Source organism: Micromonas pusilla (genome assembly GCF_000151265.4).
Source record: "Micromonas pusilla CCMP1545 genomic scaffold MICPUCscaffold_2, whole genome shotgun sequence".
NCBI classification, from domain to species: Eukaryota; Viridiplantae; Chlorophyta; class Mamiellophyceae; order Mamiellales; family Mamiellaceae; genus Micromonas; species Micromonas pusilla.
The window spans coordinates 1,374,092-1,389,037 of record NW_003315883.1 but is presented as its reverse complement, the minus strand read 5'-3'; the positions used below and the strand labels follow the sequence as shown (position 1 = coordinate 1,389,037).

The window sequence follows — 14,946 nt, the reverse complement described above, 5'->3', positions numbered from 1 at the left end:
ACGTGTACTGTAGTCTAAGTCGGGAAAACCCCCTAATTTCAGCCTAATTTTGATCGGGCGCGAGCTTTCAGATCTCGCGTGTTTCACCGGAGTCGTAGTTTCGAGAAAGGTTCGCAACTCAACGCGTCGTTGCTCTTCACGCTCGGGCGACGCGCCACTTGCGCGCGCGGCGCGCCCGAGCGCGCGCGGGGTGGCGTGGGACGCCTCTATCCGACGAACCTCGACGGCACGCCGGGTGACGACGCGGAGGCACCGTTCGTGACTTAGAGTATGAGTTTCAAACCACTGTCCCGATCGAGACCGCCGATCAACCCGACCCGTATTTCCCTCAACTGACCGACGGCCGAACGGAAGCGACGGAGGCGCTGATCGTAAGTTCTGCCTGTATGGACACTCGGAACCATAACTAACCTCTCGCGCACACGGTCGCCATGGGTGCGGTCACGTACTACGGAAACGGTAAATGTCATCTCCCTCGCATGTATCACCACGCGATTCGCTGAGAGCGCGCCCCTTCGCTCGCATCTCGCCTTTGATGTGCGCTTTGGGAGAGAGGAAACCCTACTATGGGATCTCTCTCTTCGCGGAAGCCCCCACCCAACGAAAAACCCACGACTAACCTCGCAACGCACGTCCATCCTCCCGTGTGATCAACAGCGCAAAAAATTTATGTAGCCACGGACGCTGCCATCGGCGTGGGACTTGGTCTCGTCGCTGGTGGAGCTTGGAAGGTGCGTGCGCGTCCGTCGATCTCCTGCACCACGCAGTTCCCGTTTATGTCGAGATCGCCCGTTCGAGTCCTTCCCCCCACATCATATCGCTGGTCCACGTCCCCCCCCCCACCTCATCGTTGTTTCCTTCAGATGTGGCACTGGGAAACACGCAAGAAGGTCGAAACGTTCCACGCGAAGAATTGAGCGCGCAAGACGGACGTGTCTTGCTGAGACAACGATCGAGTGTGTTAGAATCTCAAAGCTGCTGGTTGCACACTGGAATCTGCAAAAAGTCAGGGAAGATAGTACACGTACGGGCACCTCCTAAGGTTACTTCCCCTTTTCGCAGGCGCGTGCGGTACACGTAAAGTGGGGCGCTTTCGTTTTGTAGGGTTGCCGAGGTTCGAACTGCCTGACTGTAAAAACCAACTGTCCTGCTCGTGTCCTTGCGTCCTTGGCTTGTGACCGTTGCACCCCATGCCGGCGCAGATCTTCCCCTCATCAACGCCCGCAAATCATCTGTTGCTGACGTCGACCTGCATCGAATACCACCGTCATGACTTCACGCCATGCCTTCCACCCCACGTTTCTGCCACGCTCACGCTGAGTCAAACAGCCGCCTCACATTCGCATTTTTCGATGGAATCAGTGTTACCGGGCATGACTTTACTTGCTGCACGTGCTCGAACGCGCATTCAGAACAGAAAACATAACCAGAGCACGCGAGCGTGCTCGCGTCGACGATGAAGCGTCGGCACACTGGACAGCGACCGCGCGGAGCGATTCCGACACCATCAAGTGCGGGAGGTGGGAGAGGTGGTGGCGGAGGCGATGGCAGCAACGAGCCGCGTTCGACGACGCCTTCCGCAGTGCCATACCACCACTCTGCGAGCTTAAATGCAACGACCGCGATCGAAAGGTGGAGTCGATCCGGGAACGTGAACCTTAAGTTTGAAAACAAAAAAGACACAAGGCATACATAAACGTTTATGAAGTGGAGGATACTCTCGGAAAGCCTTACCATAAGCCCTCCTTGCGCGTGATCAATTGCGACGTGCGCCGCTCGTAAGATAGCGGCATTGACCCGCGCAAGGACCCCTCCCTCCACGCGCGCGGCGTTCAACGCGATCGCCCTGTGCGCGTCCAACGCCGCTCTCGTTTCTGAGGTCTCGATCAGGGAGACGCGCGTTATTTTCAACCCGAGAAAACGTAAGATCGGGTCGTGAGTATCGCCGCCATCGATGAGGAAGGACAGCCAGTGCGCAAACGTGGCCGCCTCTAAAAGTGCGTTGACGATTGGGTACGTCTTCACGAACGTGCTGGACGCTAGCGAGGACGGCGTTCGAACGTATGCAGAGGGGAGACGCAAGAGAACGCCACCGTCTTCGTCCTCCCCCTCCTCATCGTCGCGTAACAGCGCACGAGCGGCATCGCGCGCGATCGTGCCCCCCCCGTGTGCGAGAAGCCGCTTGTGGAGCCGGTCGAGCTTCTCCCGCGCGTACGGCACAGCCACGAGCGTCAGCACCGACAACGCGCGTTCTGTTCGCGTCAGCGCTCGCGTTTTCTTCACACCCGTCACGCCGTCAACCGCGTCCCGCTCTCCTCCTCTTCCTCGCACACGTGATCCTCGCCATCTTGTTCTTTGAAGCCCATAAAATCCTTCCGCCATGGACCCATTCGAAGTCGCGAACGCGTGAGTTTCCACGAGCGTCATGAACGCGGCGAAGCACTCGTCCTCTCGATCGAGGATCCACGAGGACGACGGGCGCCTGGAGACCAAGACGCGCATGGAGTACACGAGCGCCGAGCGCAGGGAGGAGACGAGCCGATCCGCGGCAACGAGCTCGAAGAAAGTCGGGCGCTGCTGACTCGCGTTCACGGGGAACTGCATCGTGGCGCACGCTACACGCGCGATGGGCGAAACTTCTTGGTTCACCGACTAAAATAGTTGCAACTACACGTACGTGTAGTGCTGTACACCTGTACACGTGTACAGTAGGCCCTACGTGTACAGCACTCATACAGCTCTATTATCTTCGAAGGTATTTTATGAAAGTACTTTCGTACAAGGATCTAGGCCCTACTTTCGAAAGTACTTTCGTAGTACCTTCGAAGGTATTTTCGTACGAAAGTACTTTCGTACTTTCGTACTTTCGTACTTAAGTACGAAAGTACTTTCGTACTTTCTCAAGTACTTTCGTACTTTCGTACGAAAGTAGATGTGCAAGGAGTTCTTGGCGTTCCAGAAGCAGGTCGCGATGAAGCAAACCCGGCGTCATGACAGCTACTACGTCGGGGGTTTGAGCGAGAAGGACGCTGCCGCGTACGTCGCGAAGATAAAGAGGTACAACATCGCGCGCATTCAAACTCTACACCGCGTATGGGTCGTGAGACGTGCGTTGGGCTACACGCACGTCTCAGCGAGAGGATGCGAGGCGAAGCGAACACCTCCGGAGCAGGAGCACTCGTCTTCACTCAACCGCGTTAAGGGGTGTTCGAGTTGTACAGCGAGAGTTAGATAAATTGACTTACATGTACAAATACAGTCAGTCAGTGTAAATACGATCAACCTTTCTAAAGTATTTCCGGAAGTATTAAAAATCCTTCAAGGTACACAGCTACTTTCGTACCTTCGTACGTAGGTACACACCTACACAGCTACTGTACCTTCGTACGAAGGTACTCTCGAAAGTACGAAAGTACCTTGGTACGAAGGTACGAATTTACACGTTACGTATGTACTTTTGTACGTTGTACACGTACAGTACGTGTGATCGTACAGTACAGTATCTCTGGTTTTAAAACTCTTCGACACGAAAAAAACTTCAGAGGGACAACGATCTTCTTCTTCCACGCTTCCTTCTGTTCACAGCCGGATGAGTCTTGCTTTTTGTATAGCCAGAAACTGCACACAACGCCGAGAACTGCCACGCACGCGTCCTCTCCGCAGAGCTCTTCGTTGCAAAGCATCCACGGTGTGTACGCGCCGTTCTGAAAATTAGACGGTTCGAGTCTCGGCGCGCGGTTGCCAAGCGAACACGTTATCAAGATCAAGATCCAACTTGTGACCATTATCTTGATTGCAGGAAGGTAAACCTTGCCATGACATCTCTCGCCGTAGCACGAGTGCGGCCCTTGTCTTTTCTTGTATCACTTCTTCTGATCTTGCGCAACCCCAAGAAGTCAGTGCCATCATGGGCATGACTGCTGGTAGAGTGCCTGGCCTTTCGCCTACCGACACTAATGGCATCAGGCGTTATTATCGTCCTGAGGGTAAGTCTGGCGGTCATGGAGTCGGCTGGACTGAGATAACACCCTATACATTCGACGTTTACGAGGGCTGGGAGGAGGTCCCTGTTTCGATTGCAGATCCAGGGGGTACTGAAATCGACGCACGTTTTAACAGTGATCTGGACGGAGGGCTTAAGATTGTCCTTGCTCCTGTTCTTCGTTTTGCAAATATCCCAGAGGGAGAAAATCCCGGAATTGAAGAGCTGATTCCAATTGATCGATTCATGTCTGGTTTTGGCCCAGAGTTGACACAAAATCCTGTTGAGGCTGATGATATTATAGATGTTTCCACTGATGTTCGAAGTGGTTTAAAGTACTACAACTTCGAGCTGCGAAATCACACGCTGGTTGCAGCGACAGTGTGGAAGAAAAGAGTTTTCATCATGTGCCTCCAAGCTCCCCCACGGCTTTGGCGCAATAGCGCAGAGAAGCTGAGAAAAACTATGAAATCTTTCACTGTGCTTACAGAGCTTTCATGAAGTATACCTGTTTTAAAATATGAGAATTTAAAATTGAACAGTTGTACTCTCTCTAAAACTCCAACTCACTTTCTCTGCATAGTTATCTGAGGACTGAGCGAGCCTCAATATAGACATCATCGATACGTAATCATTCCACGACCCTCGATCGATGGCAAGAAAGCCTTTCCATCTTTCAGACCCTTCTTCTTTGAAACCTTACTAACGAGTTTACGGACACGCTGCTCGTCTGCGTGCTGTGTCCGAGCTCTGATGTCAAGAGGGCTGATCCGAAGCCTAGGCTGGATGGCATAATCAAAGGTCTCAGCTTCGGGAACAACAGCATGGTACCTGTAGCCAGGATCACCATATTGAGGACCATTATTTGTACGACCGCTCAGGTCATTATCCTCTGTTGCGCTCTCTGTCTTGGCAGCCTTCTCTCGCCTGCGTTTCTTATTTGACGTGCAACGTTCACCCGAATCCCCTTCCACCTGGTGTCTTATATCACAGTACTGGCTGGAAAGCTCATAAACAGGACGGCTCCATTTCTCTACAAGATATTTACATTTCTTGCGGTTTGCTGGAGTCTCCTCGGGCAGGTTGGAAAGGAACATGATTATACATCCAAGACCAGAGTGTTTCAATTCTTCCTTTCGGTCTGCTAGACCTGTCTCAATAGGCAGTTGCCGTATACAGTCGATGACAGTTGTGCGGACAGTAATGTTTGGAAGGTTTTTATTAGGAAGCAATGTAAGCCACTGGGCAAGAACTTTTAAAAGACCATGGCGCAAAAATGATTCATGAAGGTCTACTTGTGTGAGCTTATCCGTGACCTCACCCAACATTTTCAGTTTGTGCGTTGCAGGTAGTTGTCTACTTACCAACTCACGATCTTGTTCTGTTGCTACTTCCATTCGTGCAAGAAAGTTCAGAACTTCAGATGATATGACTGACTCAGACTGCTTTATACGCCGACCTCCCTTAGCATGACCCCTGCCGAAAAGTTCTTCGATATCACTGTCCTCTTCTTCAGCCTCTGACGCAAGAGGGGAAGGAATCTCACTGACACCAACCCAAGGGTCTTCAAGGAGGGCTTCAGGGTTAGCACTCCTAAAGTTGTCACCTGGTGCTGAGCACATAAATTGCGAGCGACGTTGTTCAAACAATTCTTTTGATACGTCTCTGACTCTATTCAACATGCTGTCGTCGTCGTCGTTCTCAGACGGTCTCATAGAGCTCTTGCCCCTTGAAGCGGTTCGTTTCTTTTTCAACTTTTTTTCGCCACTCGTAGATGTACGGTTCGTTGATTTTTGCGATAATGATTCCTGCTGAACCCGCTTCGATGCGATCATTCGCGCGTGTTCAGTGTCGGCGGTAATTGGACTGGGCAAAACTTCGACTTTTCCGTCATCGTCACTATCGTCGCCGAATAGGTTGGCCAACTTGTTTTTCAGGTCTACCTTTCTCTCGTCCTCGCAAGCGTACTGAGGAATGGACGGCATAACTAATTGAAGAGAATAGTTATACGTGAAGAAATGTGCTAGGAACGCTTTGAGATTCCCCTCCTGCAATCTGAACTGGCGTCTTGTACTGTCCCGCCGGAACAATTCCACGTTTATAATAGGGCTACTGTAATTCCACGTTTAATACTATTTCAAAGGTCTACGGAAGTACTTTCGTACTTTCGAAAGTACGAAAGTACGAAAGTACTTTCGAAAGTACTTTCGTATTCATTACTTCCGGAAGTACGTTTATTTATCATGTACGAAAGTACCTTCGTACCTCCGAAGGTACGAAAGTACGTGTACTTCTACGATTCTACGATCTATCTTCTACGAAGGTACTTTCGTACGAAGGTACAGTACAACTATGTACGAAATAAAGTACTTCCGGAAGTACCTTCGTTCGAAGGTAAGTTGTCAACTTATTTCCGAAAACTCTAGGCAGGGCCTACATACAATCGTACAGTACATTGTCTATCTTTGTACGAAGGTACCAAGGTATATTATAGAAATAGAATTGTGCGGCATCAAAGCTGCTATTTAAGGTCGCTCCGGTATAATCAAATTTCCCTTGCCAAAAGTACGAAATTTGTATGCGTATACGGAATAAATCGCAAAAAACGTACTTTCGTGCGCGCCCACGCGCCGTCGCTGCGCGAATTGATTTGAAACTTAGTCGCGATGGTGTCTATCACGCAGCTGATGCCCTCTCAAAGTTTCGCGATTTAAGGTCGGGTTGTATTTAGTTTAAAAAACAGGCGTTTTCTGTTTTACGATGCATATGCTTTTAAGGTCACGCTCCGCTAATTAAATTTCCCGTGCCGAAAGTACGAAATTTATATTACGCATACAAATTGCAAAAACGTACGAAAGTACGAAAGTACTTTCGTACGCGCCTGAAATGTAATACTCGTAACTCCATAAACGAAATCACTACGAATTTAGCTTTCTTCCACTCTTGCGACAGAGAATACTTTCACTCTGCGATAAAGATCAGCAGAGAGCAGTCTGTTTCTTAAAATAACCCGGTGTTGCAGATATGCTTACGGCATCATATGCAATGGTGCGAGATTTGACGCAGAAAGTTAACTGCTTTCGAAGACACCGACACTGACGTTCAGTTCTTTTTCTCCTCGTTCTTTCCTTTTCTGCTGCGGTACGAGTGCCGAGCCTCTCATGGTCCTCGGGTATCGGCAGTCAGTAAGTCTTCAGAATTGGTCTCTCATGATATCGGTTATTCCGAACAGCGACATGCACCAGACCTCCGAACCCAGACGCTCTCTCGCCGACGGGCTTCACTCGCCTTTTTTTCAACACAACTTGTGTTGCACTCCAGTTCTGCTCTTGCAGTTGGTTTCACGAAGGAACTGAAGAAGCAGACCCCCTCACTAGATGACTACTCTGTTTCCGAACATTTTCTCTTTCGTTCAAATCTTCACGAAGGCGTCAAGTTTTTCGATGTGCGAGCCGGGAGCGGGAACGTATTAGATGTTGATATGGTCGCAGTGCTTCACTATACTTGCAGGTACCGCGGCCTGACTGCGGTCTCTTCCCGTGAAGCACGCACTCTCGGTGGTAACCGCACAATTGCTGAACCGTTAATGTTTAGATATGGGACGTTGCCTTCAGAATATGGTGCAGCCCTTGTCCGCAAATCAGTGATTGGAATAGGAGCAGAGGTATGCAGAGTAGTATTTTTATTTTCTCCCGAGCACAATAAATTTGGAAATGTAGGTTCGAATGGATCCCGAGCTTCGTCAACTCTGTGTTGTAAGCACGGTGTACAATGGCCCTGCAGCAAGGGCTGGTATTCGTGTAGGAGACATCATCACTTCAATCGATGGCAATAGTAATTTAGAAAATATTTCTATAACTGAAATTGGAGCACTACTGAAAGGAACAGCTCAGACTGATGTTGTTCTTGAGGTGAAAAAGGGTGGATTAAGCTCCATCAGCAACGATGTGGACATTATTGTTCTGACTCGTGAGGTAAGGAACCGACGCAATTATTTGTTTTTCTCAGAACCTTGACATATTCTTGCTCATTTCATTGTTGTATTCTGGATACATACCATACTAAATGGCTACTGCAATTCCACCTGCAAAGAGGGCCACTGAACTCAATGGAGGTGGTGGGCTATTCTCAGGAGCAGGTACCCCAAAAGTGCCTCCAATTGTGTACGTTCCGGAAGCACTTGCAGGCTTGCGCGTTGGTGGTCAACGTAACATTATTGTTCCAGCAGACGTTGGATATGGAGACGAAGGGGAAGGGGAGATCCCGCCAGGTGCTTCTTTTTTACTGGAGGTTGAACTCTTGGATGCCCGTCGTGCGGCTTGAGGACATATAGTGTGGATTTTTCATGGACTATTCCTTTTATGTATGTAGACAGACGCATACGAGGAAACTGTCGACCAACTCTGGCATTTGTTAACTTTGTGTCACCACACTTTTCCTGTTGTCAATAACCGTAGCACTTATAAGTGCCCGTTGCAACTGCTGCAAAACGTGTTACAAACCACTGAAAAAAAATGCCGCACGCAGTCTACGGTCGTCTGCTCACACAAACCAACTCAGATACACATTATTTTCCTTTTCCTCTCGGGCCTGATCGAGTTGAGTTTGTTTTAAATGAGGAGTGCCGATTATTCACCGCTTGAATATTCCCTCTCTTTGCTCGTTGTCGAAGAGCAGTGACAAAAGCGATCAGCGTTTCATCTTCGTCTACGATTGTTTGTTTCCAGTGACGGACAACAGCTGGAATCAGTTCATCTTTCGTTCCACCTTGTTGGACTTCACCCAACTTAAACACTCTTCGATACTTGCGAAGAGAAGGTGCCTGTCCTTCAGATTTGAGAAAGATTCAAAAGCCGATTTTAGCGCTACATCCTACCTCAAGTTTCGTGAGGTCTACACGGACCTGTTCATTCCTTGAAAATGTCCCCGGTAAGTGGAAAGCGACCTTCAAAAGAAAATTCGTGAAAGAGTAGTTTGACACGAGAATGCAAATATTATGAACAACCGAAACACTAACGTTTTTATCAGCGTCACTTGACGAACCACGGTTTCCATCGGTATTCAGAGTCCGTGACATGTTTATGTACGGCCGCGTGGAATTTTTCTTTTACCACACAGCGGGACGGCACGGCACGGCACGGCGCAAGTGCAACTTGAAAAACTCCCCAACTAGCTACAGGGTGGCGTGAAGGCAGGCTATACGATGGACTTCGCACGCAGGCACGTCCAGGAGTGCGTGATAACTGAGCCACACTTCCGTTCCTGAACAACAACTAACTCGGGCCAACTTTGCAGGCTTATGTGCACATTTTATTTTAGGTTCATGACATCCTATGTACTGTACGAAAGTACGTGTACAGTACGTGTACAATGGGCCCTACGACTGTCCTGCGTGGCTACGGAAGTACGGAAGTACGGATGTACTTTCGAAAGTACCTTCGAAGGTATGTAGTATGTACCAAAGGACGAAAGTACGAAAGTACTTTCGTACGACGTACGTACGGAAGTATTCTATCTACACTATCATACTTTACAGTAATATGATACCTTCGTACTGTACATCATTTTTATTAATACTTTCGTACGAATGAAAGTCGTACAACTTAACTATTTACCTTCGGAAGGTACCTTCAAAGATAATAAAATACAGAAGTACGTTGTACTTTCGTACGGAAGTACTTCCGTACTTCCGCATCTTGATTTATTTCCGTACACGTGTAGGGCTACAACTACATGAACTTTTATTATCTTCGTAGCCCTGTATGATATGTTGTAGTTGTACTTCCGGAAGTACCTTCGTACTGTGTGCTGTTCACGTAAAAATACAGTAGATAGATATTGTACAGATAGATATTGTACACGTACTGTACATGTACTGTACCTTCGAAGATATTTCCGTACGGAAGTACTTTCGTACGAAAGTACTTTCGTACTTCCGGAAGTACTTTCGTACGAAAGTACTTCCGTACTTCCGTACTTCTGTACTACCTTCGGTGGTATGAAAGTACTTTCGTACTTTCGTACTAGCTAGTAGTACGAGTGTACAGCTGTACACGTAATAGATACATAGCTTAGTACTGTAGTAGTATGTAGCTAAAAGTACTTTACGTATCTATTTTCGTACGAAAGTGCGAAAGTACAATGTACATAGTAGCATTGTAGTAGTATGACTGTAGTATGTACGAAGGTACTTTCGTACCTTCGTACCTTCGTACATACTTTACGTGTACCTTCGTATGATACGAAAGTACTGTACAGCGAGCTGTACAACGCGGTAAGTGTACAGTGTACAGTTTCTACAGTACGTGTACGTACAACTACGAGTAGAATAGATACGTGTTGAACAACGCGCGCGAAACTTGATTCACACACACTTTACTTTGTTCCCCTCCGGTTCAACTCCGAAAGGTCAAGTTTGAACGACGAACTTTCCCGCCTGTGACAAAGGCACTTTGGCTAACATCGCGGGGGTAAGGCGGCGAGCACTTGTCCATCCCAGGACTCGTTGTAAACTTCAGCTGACAAATACGCCCACCAGGACGAGATAGTTATGGGAGCAAATTTCGATTTCCACCCAGGCCGTGATCCTAATCAAGGCGATCACAGCAAAGAGCTGCACGCGGAATTCTCTCCCTCGCGTGGAACTGCAGAAGATACCAGACGTCACGGATCCGTCAGTAACTTCGGTGCAGGTGGTCAAAGACATTACCGGCGCAGAATGGTTGGCCAAGCTTCCGTTTCCACTGAAACTACCCTCAAGTTTACAGAGGGTGGTCTTGGACCGCATAGAGGTGCAATTCTGTATGGTCATCACGACATTGTCGGGTCGATTAGTCCAGAGCAACCAAATCAGAGGCGGTTTCCACGAATGATGCAACAAGGTCAAACTTTCGTTGGCATGGCACTTCCGCCTGCTGACCCAGCCCCAGAACCACCTCCAGCTGACCCATACCCTTGGGCTGACCATTTTCTTGATCACTCTGGTAAGATGTCCAACAGAGGCAAGGATGATTGTGAGGGCGAGAACATATATTTTGGCGGACAAAAAAGGCATTCCGACCGCGATCCATCTGATACAAGCCATTTGTTTACAAATCCAGACTCACCGTCGCCGGAGCAGCCAAGCAAGGAACAGCGATGGAAGAGGGGGATGGCCATTGGTCGATTCTCACCGATGCTTCGACCCGATGTTGCACTGCCCACCGGCGTTGTTCCAGCTCTAGCCGAAACAAGTGATTCAGTCAATGGACGCGATGATAACACTGGCTTCGGAAGACGTTCTGTTGGAGTCAGAGTTTTACCGGAAGGAATCTATGCAGGGACAAAGTCTGACCCAAGGAACGCCGAGATGATTGGTAAGAAAATGAGTTATCCGCAAATGACCACGAACACGTTTGAATCCGTAGGCATGACTCCGAAAGCGCTTGGTGTGATTGATGATAGGGTACAGTCCGTTAAGTTTCAACCGACGCATTATGCCGGGGGCATGCCTGTTCCGGGAAAGAGAGGATTGGTTGGGCCACGGAAGAAAGCATACCCAAACATGACAAAGAACACCTTTGACTCTGTCGGTATAACGCCAAAAGCATTAGGTGTACCCGATGACGTGGACTGTATTCGGCCAAGTATGCCAAACAATATGGCTGGCGCTTCCACTGATTTTCTCGCGTGTCATCGTGTGGCAAAGAAGCCAGGATACTTCAGTCATGCTGCCAAGTCACAAAACACCTTCGAGTCTGTGGGGAGGGCTATGGTACTGCTTGATGAGAGCGGCAGTCCACTTGGCGAACCTAAGCATGAAAAATACATCGAGAACAACTCCCGAAGTGGCAGATACAGTTGAGCTGTAATATCTACATACCTTCAGACGATTGCGTTCTTCGTCGCATTCTGAAAAGCAGGCGTCTTACAGAGAAATGAATGACTCGGTCGTTGTCTTTTCTAAGTTGTGTCTATCTGTAGGTATCCCTGTTCACACATACATATATATTGAGCTAGTGTGAAATATCAGAATCGAACTACTTGAACGTCAGTTGTGTCCGTTGGTTTGGGGTACATTGCACAACGCGCATTTCACTTCTTCGGGTCATGGCCTAGCTGGCTTTACTTTATCAGACGAACAGGTAACTTAGAAGTCTACGGAGTATCTGGAAGGAGAGAACTGCAACTCAGGCATTTTGCGAGTACACTGTGATATTTTTATTTCTTAAAGACTATTTTTGAGTCTTCAGAAGCTGTGACTGGCAGCATACATGCAACACGCAAAAAGCGACAAAATAGACATCCATACTATTTCTCGTCTAACTCCCTCTTGCACTGTCTGTGTTGCTGCAACATCCCCTGTCAAATGAACCATCTTGCGAGTAGAAGTGGCCGCTCTTGAAGCTGCGCTGGCATCCATGTCAGCACTAGCTGGTGGACCAGCAACATAGGTAGTACTCCACGAGCCGTGTACGCCAAAGGGCACATAAACCGGGAGTCTCAACCGCGCGACAGGGCCTTCATTAAATTTCCGAGCGTCAATGATAACCATCTCAGTACCACGCCCACCGAAATCTGATTTATCATATTCTGCATCGTGAACAAGCGCAACCACCCAGCCATCGTCCTCTTCGGTGGCATCCTTGCGAGCCACAAAAAAGGGTTCCATCGCAAACTTGCAGTCACCGGGTATCCACTCAATCTCCTCGACCCCTCCAAGCGCATCAATTGTTGGCAGAGTGACTTTCGTCAAGCCTTGCATAGGCCCATTTACACCATCCACATTTGTTCCTACAGAGCTAGATAGATACATGTGTCTGTATGGTTTACCGGTATAGTCCCAGCTTGTAATAGGGAGCTCGCACGGAAGGTCTGAGAGGCAGTGATGAGTCGCTTTCCCTTTGTCTGTGTCGATTACAAAACGGCTGAGTTTCATTCGCGGAAAATTATCTATGCCATTTGGTGAGCAAATATCAGTGAAGTAGAGAGTAAACTTGTCCCACGTGCACGTGTCAAAAATAATCTTGCCTTCTTTATCTTCGAATCCGTTAACGTGATGGTATGCATAACACCAGTAGTCAGCCTCAACAGTCGAAACCTCCCTACTGTCTCCTCGGCGTGGAAAAATCCTGAAAAGAGGCCTGCGGTCTGTATCTTCACAAATAAGCTCTGACAAACATGATTTTTCGAATATGTACTTCGTGAAGACCGCGGGAAAGTCGATCTTGATAGGACAGTCAAAAAGAACATAGTAATTATCTGTGACGACGAGATCATGGACATAGCTCGCTGGGTAATCGTAAGCACGTCGAGAAACTTCGTTGCCCTGCTCGTCAAACTCATAAAAAACAGCCTTTGTGGTTTCTGAGCGCCAATCAACTTCATTCAGAAAAGCGACACAGCGACGGCCGGAACCATCAGGTTCGTCAACAGTGCGATAATGTGAAGTATGCATGACAGAAGATAACGGGCTTGCAGCGTGTCCAACTGTATCGAGTGTATCAGGGTCGAGTTCATAAGGTTTCTTATAGTCTACCGCAACAAGATTCCCACCCCAGTAGAGTACATTGTAGGCTCCGTTTTGCTTACGTTTGAGGTTTCCTGCGAGGATGTCATTGAACAAGCGCCATACGAAAGCCGGTTTTCGTGGATCCTTGGCGGTGAATATGGATGGCTCGGTATATCTGCCAAGCTTCTCTTCTTTGTCGAAGTCTTCAGTGCGAACGAACTTGTTCCGAAAATAAGCTTTTCCATCCTTGATTGCTACTGAGGTCACCATGCCATCGCCATCCAGATAAGACTTTTCGAAACGTTCCGATCCCTCGCCTCGAACGTACATTGCAGGTCCATTGCGCAGAAGCGTTCCTTCAATCTCCAGTGGAATCGTTCCTTCTACTTCAGAGATCCATTCTGAACGCTCATATGACAAGCCTGGAACGGAAGCGTAACCTGTTGAGTAGTCTGAGTACGCCTTCTGAAACGTTTCCGTGGCAGGGAGGACATTCTGGCGCGACTTCACTGCTGACCGTGGGAATTCACTGTCGAATACACTCTCAGTGATGTCCGATGGTTTCGTCGGGGTCTGCACCGCCTCGACAACGACGCGACACAGACGGTGAATTCGCACGCTTGATGTCCGGAAGGCGGACGGAGCCCTAGACCTGAGGGTAGACGGTGCAGCACCTCTTCCGAGGCTGTGAATCGAGATGGCGACCATTGATTTGTCGCTTGAAGTCTAGCTCAGCTCCCTTCCGAGTGGATCGTGAAAATGAAGTTTGGAAACGGTGGAGGGAGAGCGCAGGCAGCCTCCTCCGCTTCTAGAAATCTCTGCCTCAAAAGTGCAAGGTTTTGATTGGGCAGCATTCGTGCGATATCATAGAACTGGATTTTTTCCATTTGACGAATACGACACGAGTACTGTACGTGTACGTGTACTGTATGATAGTCTACGTAGTGTCTAGCTGTCTACCTTCGAAGGTACGTTGTACCTTCGTACGAAAGTACTTTCGTACGAAGGTACGAAAGTAGTAGCTAGCCATAATAGTACGTGGATATGTAGTAATGTGCAGTACACTGCTACACGCACTGCCGGAAGTACAAATAAATACCTTCGTAATAGTGTAGAATATTATTCGAAGATAGAATGTACGAAAGTACGTGTACGAATAAGTACGAAAGTACTTCCGGAAATACTTCCAGTACGAAAGTACTTCCGGAAATACTGTACACGTGTACTTCCGGAAGTACTTTCGAGAAAGTACGGAAGTATTCTATCGAAAGTACTTTGAAAGTACACGTACTACGAACGAAGGTACTGAATAAGCCCTGAATTAGCGTTGATGCGACAGAGTTAAGGGTGAAATGAACCCGAAGGGTTCAACCCTTTAAGCTCCGTCAATTCACGCTAATTCAGGGCTTAAAGGGCGTAGTACAGTACTTCGAAGGTACGAAAGTACTTCCGGAAGTACTTCCATAACGTTGTA

General features: G+C 48.3%; 8 protein-coding genes across 8 annotated transcripts; 4 read left to right on the top strand and 4 right to left on the bottom strand.

The window, feature by feature from the left end:
• The first annotated feature begins 414 nt into the window (after positions 1–414).
• MICPUCDRAFT_55508 (uncharacterized protein) lies at positions 415–1,133 on the top strand. Its single transcript, XM_003056421.1, has 3 exons — positions 415–459; positions 658–735; positions 864–1,133. Exons 1-3 carry the CDS (start codon positions 432–434, stop codon positions 1,079–1,081), a joined length of 324 nt encoding a protein of 107 aa, XP_003056467.1. The 5' UTR covers positions 415–431; the 3' UTR covers positions 1,082–1,133.
• MICPUCDRAFT_25018 (peroxisomal protein importer family) lies at positions 1,113–2,618 on the bottom strand. Its single transcript, XM_003056032.1, has 2 exons — positions 1,838–2,618; positions 1,113–1,657 (listed from the first exon to the last, which is right to left on the bottom strand). The coding sequence occupies exons 1-2, from the start codon at positions 2,602–2,604 to the stop codon at positions 1,312–1,314; spliced, it is 1,113 nt and encodes a 370-aa protein (XP_003056078.1). The 5' UTR covers positions 2,605–2,618; the 3' UTR covers positions 1,113–1,311.
• A 1,289-nt stretch (positions 2,619–3,907) lies between these two features.
• Positions 3,908–4,522, top strand: MICPUCDRAFT_45276 (uncharacterized protein; the record flags this gene model as incomplete). Its single annotated transcript, XM_003056420.1, is given in 2 exon segments — positions 3,908–4,163; positions 4,182–4,522. The coding sequence occupies 2 exon segments, from the start codon at positions 3,908–3,910 to the stop codon at positions 4,481–4,483; spliced, it is 558 nt and encodes a 185-aa protein (XP_003056466.1). The 3' UTR covers positions 4,484–4,522.
• Positions 4,498–6,074, bottom strand: MICPUCDRAFT_55504 (uncharacterized protein). The gene has a single exon (XM_003056031.1). It carries the CDS (start codon positions 5,965–5,967, stop codon positions 4,600–4,602), a length of 1,368 nt encoding a protein of 455 aa, XP_003056077.1. The 5' UTR covers positions 5,968–6,074; the 3' UTR covers positions 4,498–4,599.
• An 838-nt stretch (positions 6,075–6,912) lies between these two features.
• MICPUCDRAFT_49451 (uncharacterized protein) lies at positions 6,913–8,351 on the top strand. The gene is made up of 4 exons (XM_003056419.1): positions 6,913–7,030; positions 7,122–7,646; positions 7,702–7,956; positions 8,051–8,351. Exons 1-4 carry the CDS (start codon positions 7,007–7,009, stop codon positions 8,303–8,305), a joined length of 1,059 nt encoding a protein of 352 aa, XP_003056465.1. The 5' UTR covers positions 6,913–7,006; the 3' UTR covers positions 8,306–8,351.
• Positions 8,352–8,373: 22 nt separating this feature from the next.
• MICPUCDRAFT_64700 (uncharacterized protein) lies at positions 8,374–9,269 on the bottom strand. Its single transcript, XM_003056030.1, has 3 exons — positions 9,000–9,269; positions 8,859–8,927; positions 8,374–8,804 (listed from the first exon to the last, which is right to left on the bottom strand). Exons 1-3 carry the CDS (start codon positions 9,057–9,059, stop codon positions 8,550–8,552), a joined length of 384 nt encoding a protein of 127 aa, XP_003056076.1. The 5' UTR covers positions 9,060–9,269; the 3' UTR covers positions 8,374–8,549.
• Positions 9,270–10,323: 1,054 nt separating this feature from the next.
• Positions 10,324–12,190, top strand: MICPUCDRAFT_64699 (uncharacterized protein). The gene has a single exon (XM_003056418.1). It carries the CDS (start codon positions 10,533–10,535, stop codon positions 11,823–11,825), a length of 1,293 nt encoding a protein of 430 aa, XP_003056464.1. The 5' UTR covers positions 10,324–10,532; the 3' UTR covers positions 11,826–12,190.
• Positions 12,162–14,302, bottom strand: MICPUCDRAFT_49450 (uncharacterized protein). Its single transcript, XM_003056029.1, has one exon. The coding sequence runs from the start codon at positions 14,178–14,180 to the stop codon at positions 12,210–12,212; it is 1,971 nt and encodes a 656-aa protein (XP_003056075.1). The 5' UTR covers positions 14,181–14,302; the 3' UTR covers positions 12,162–12,209.
• Positions 14,303–14,946: the final 644 nt, after the last annotated feature.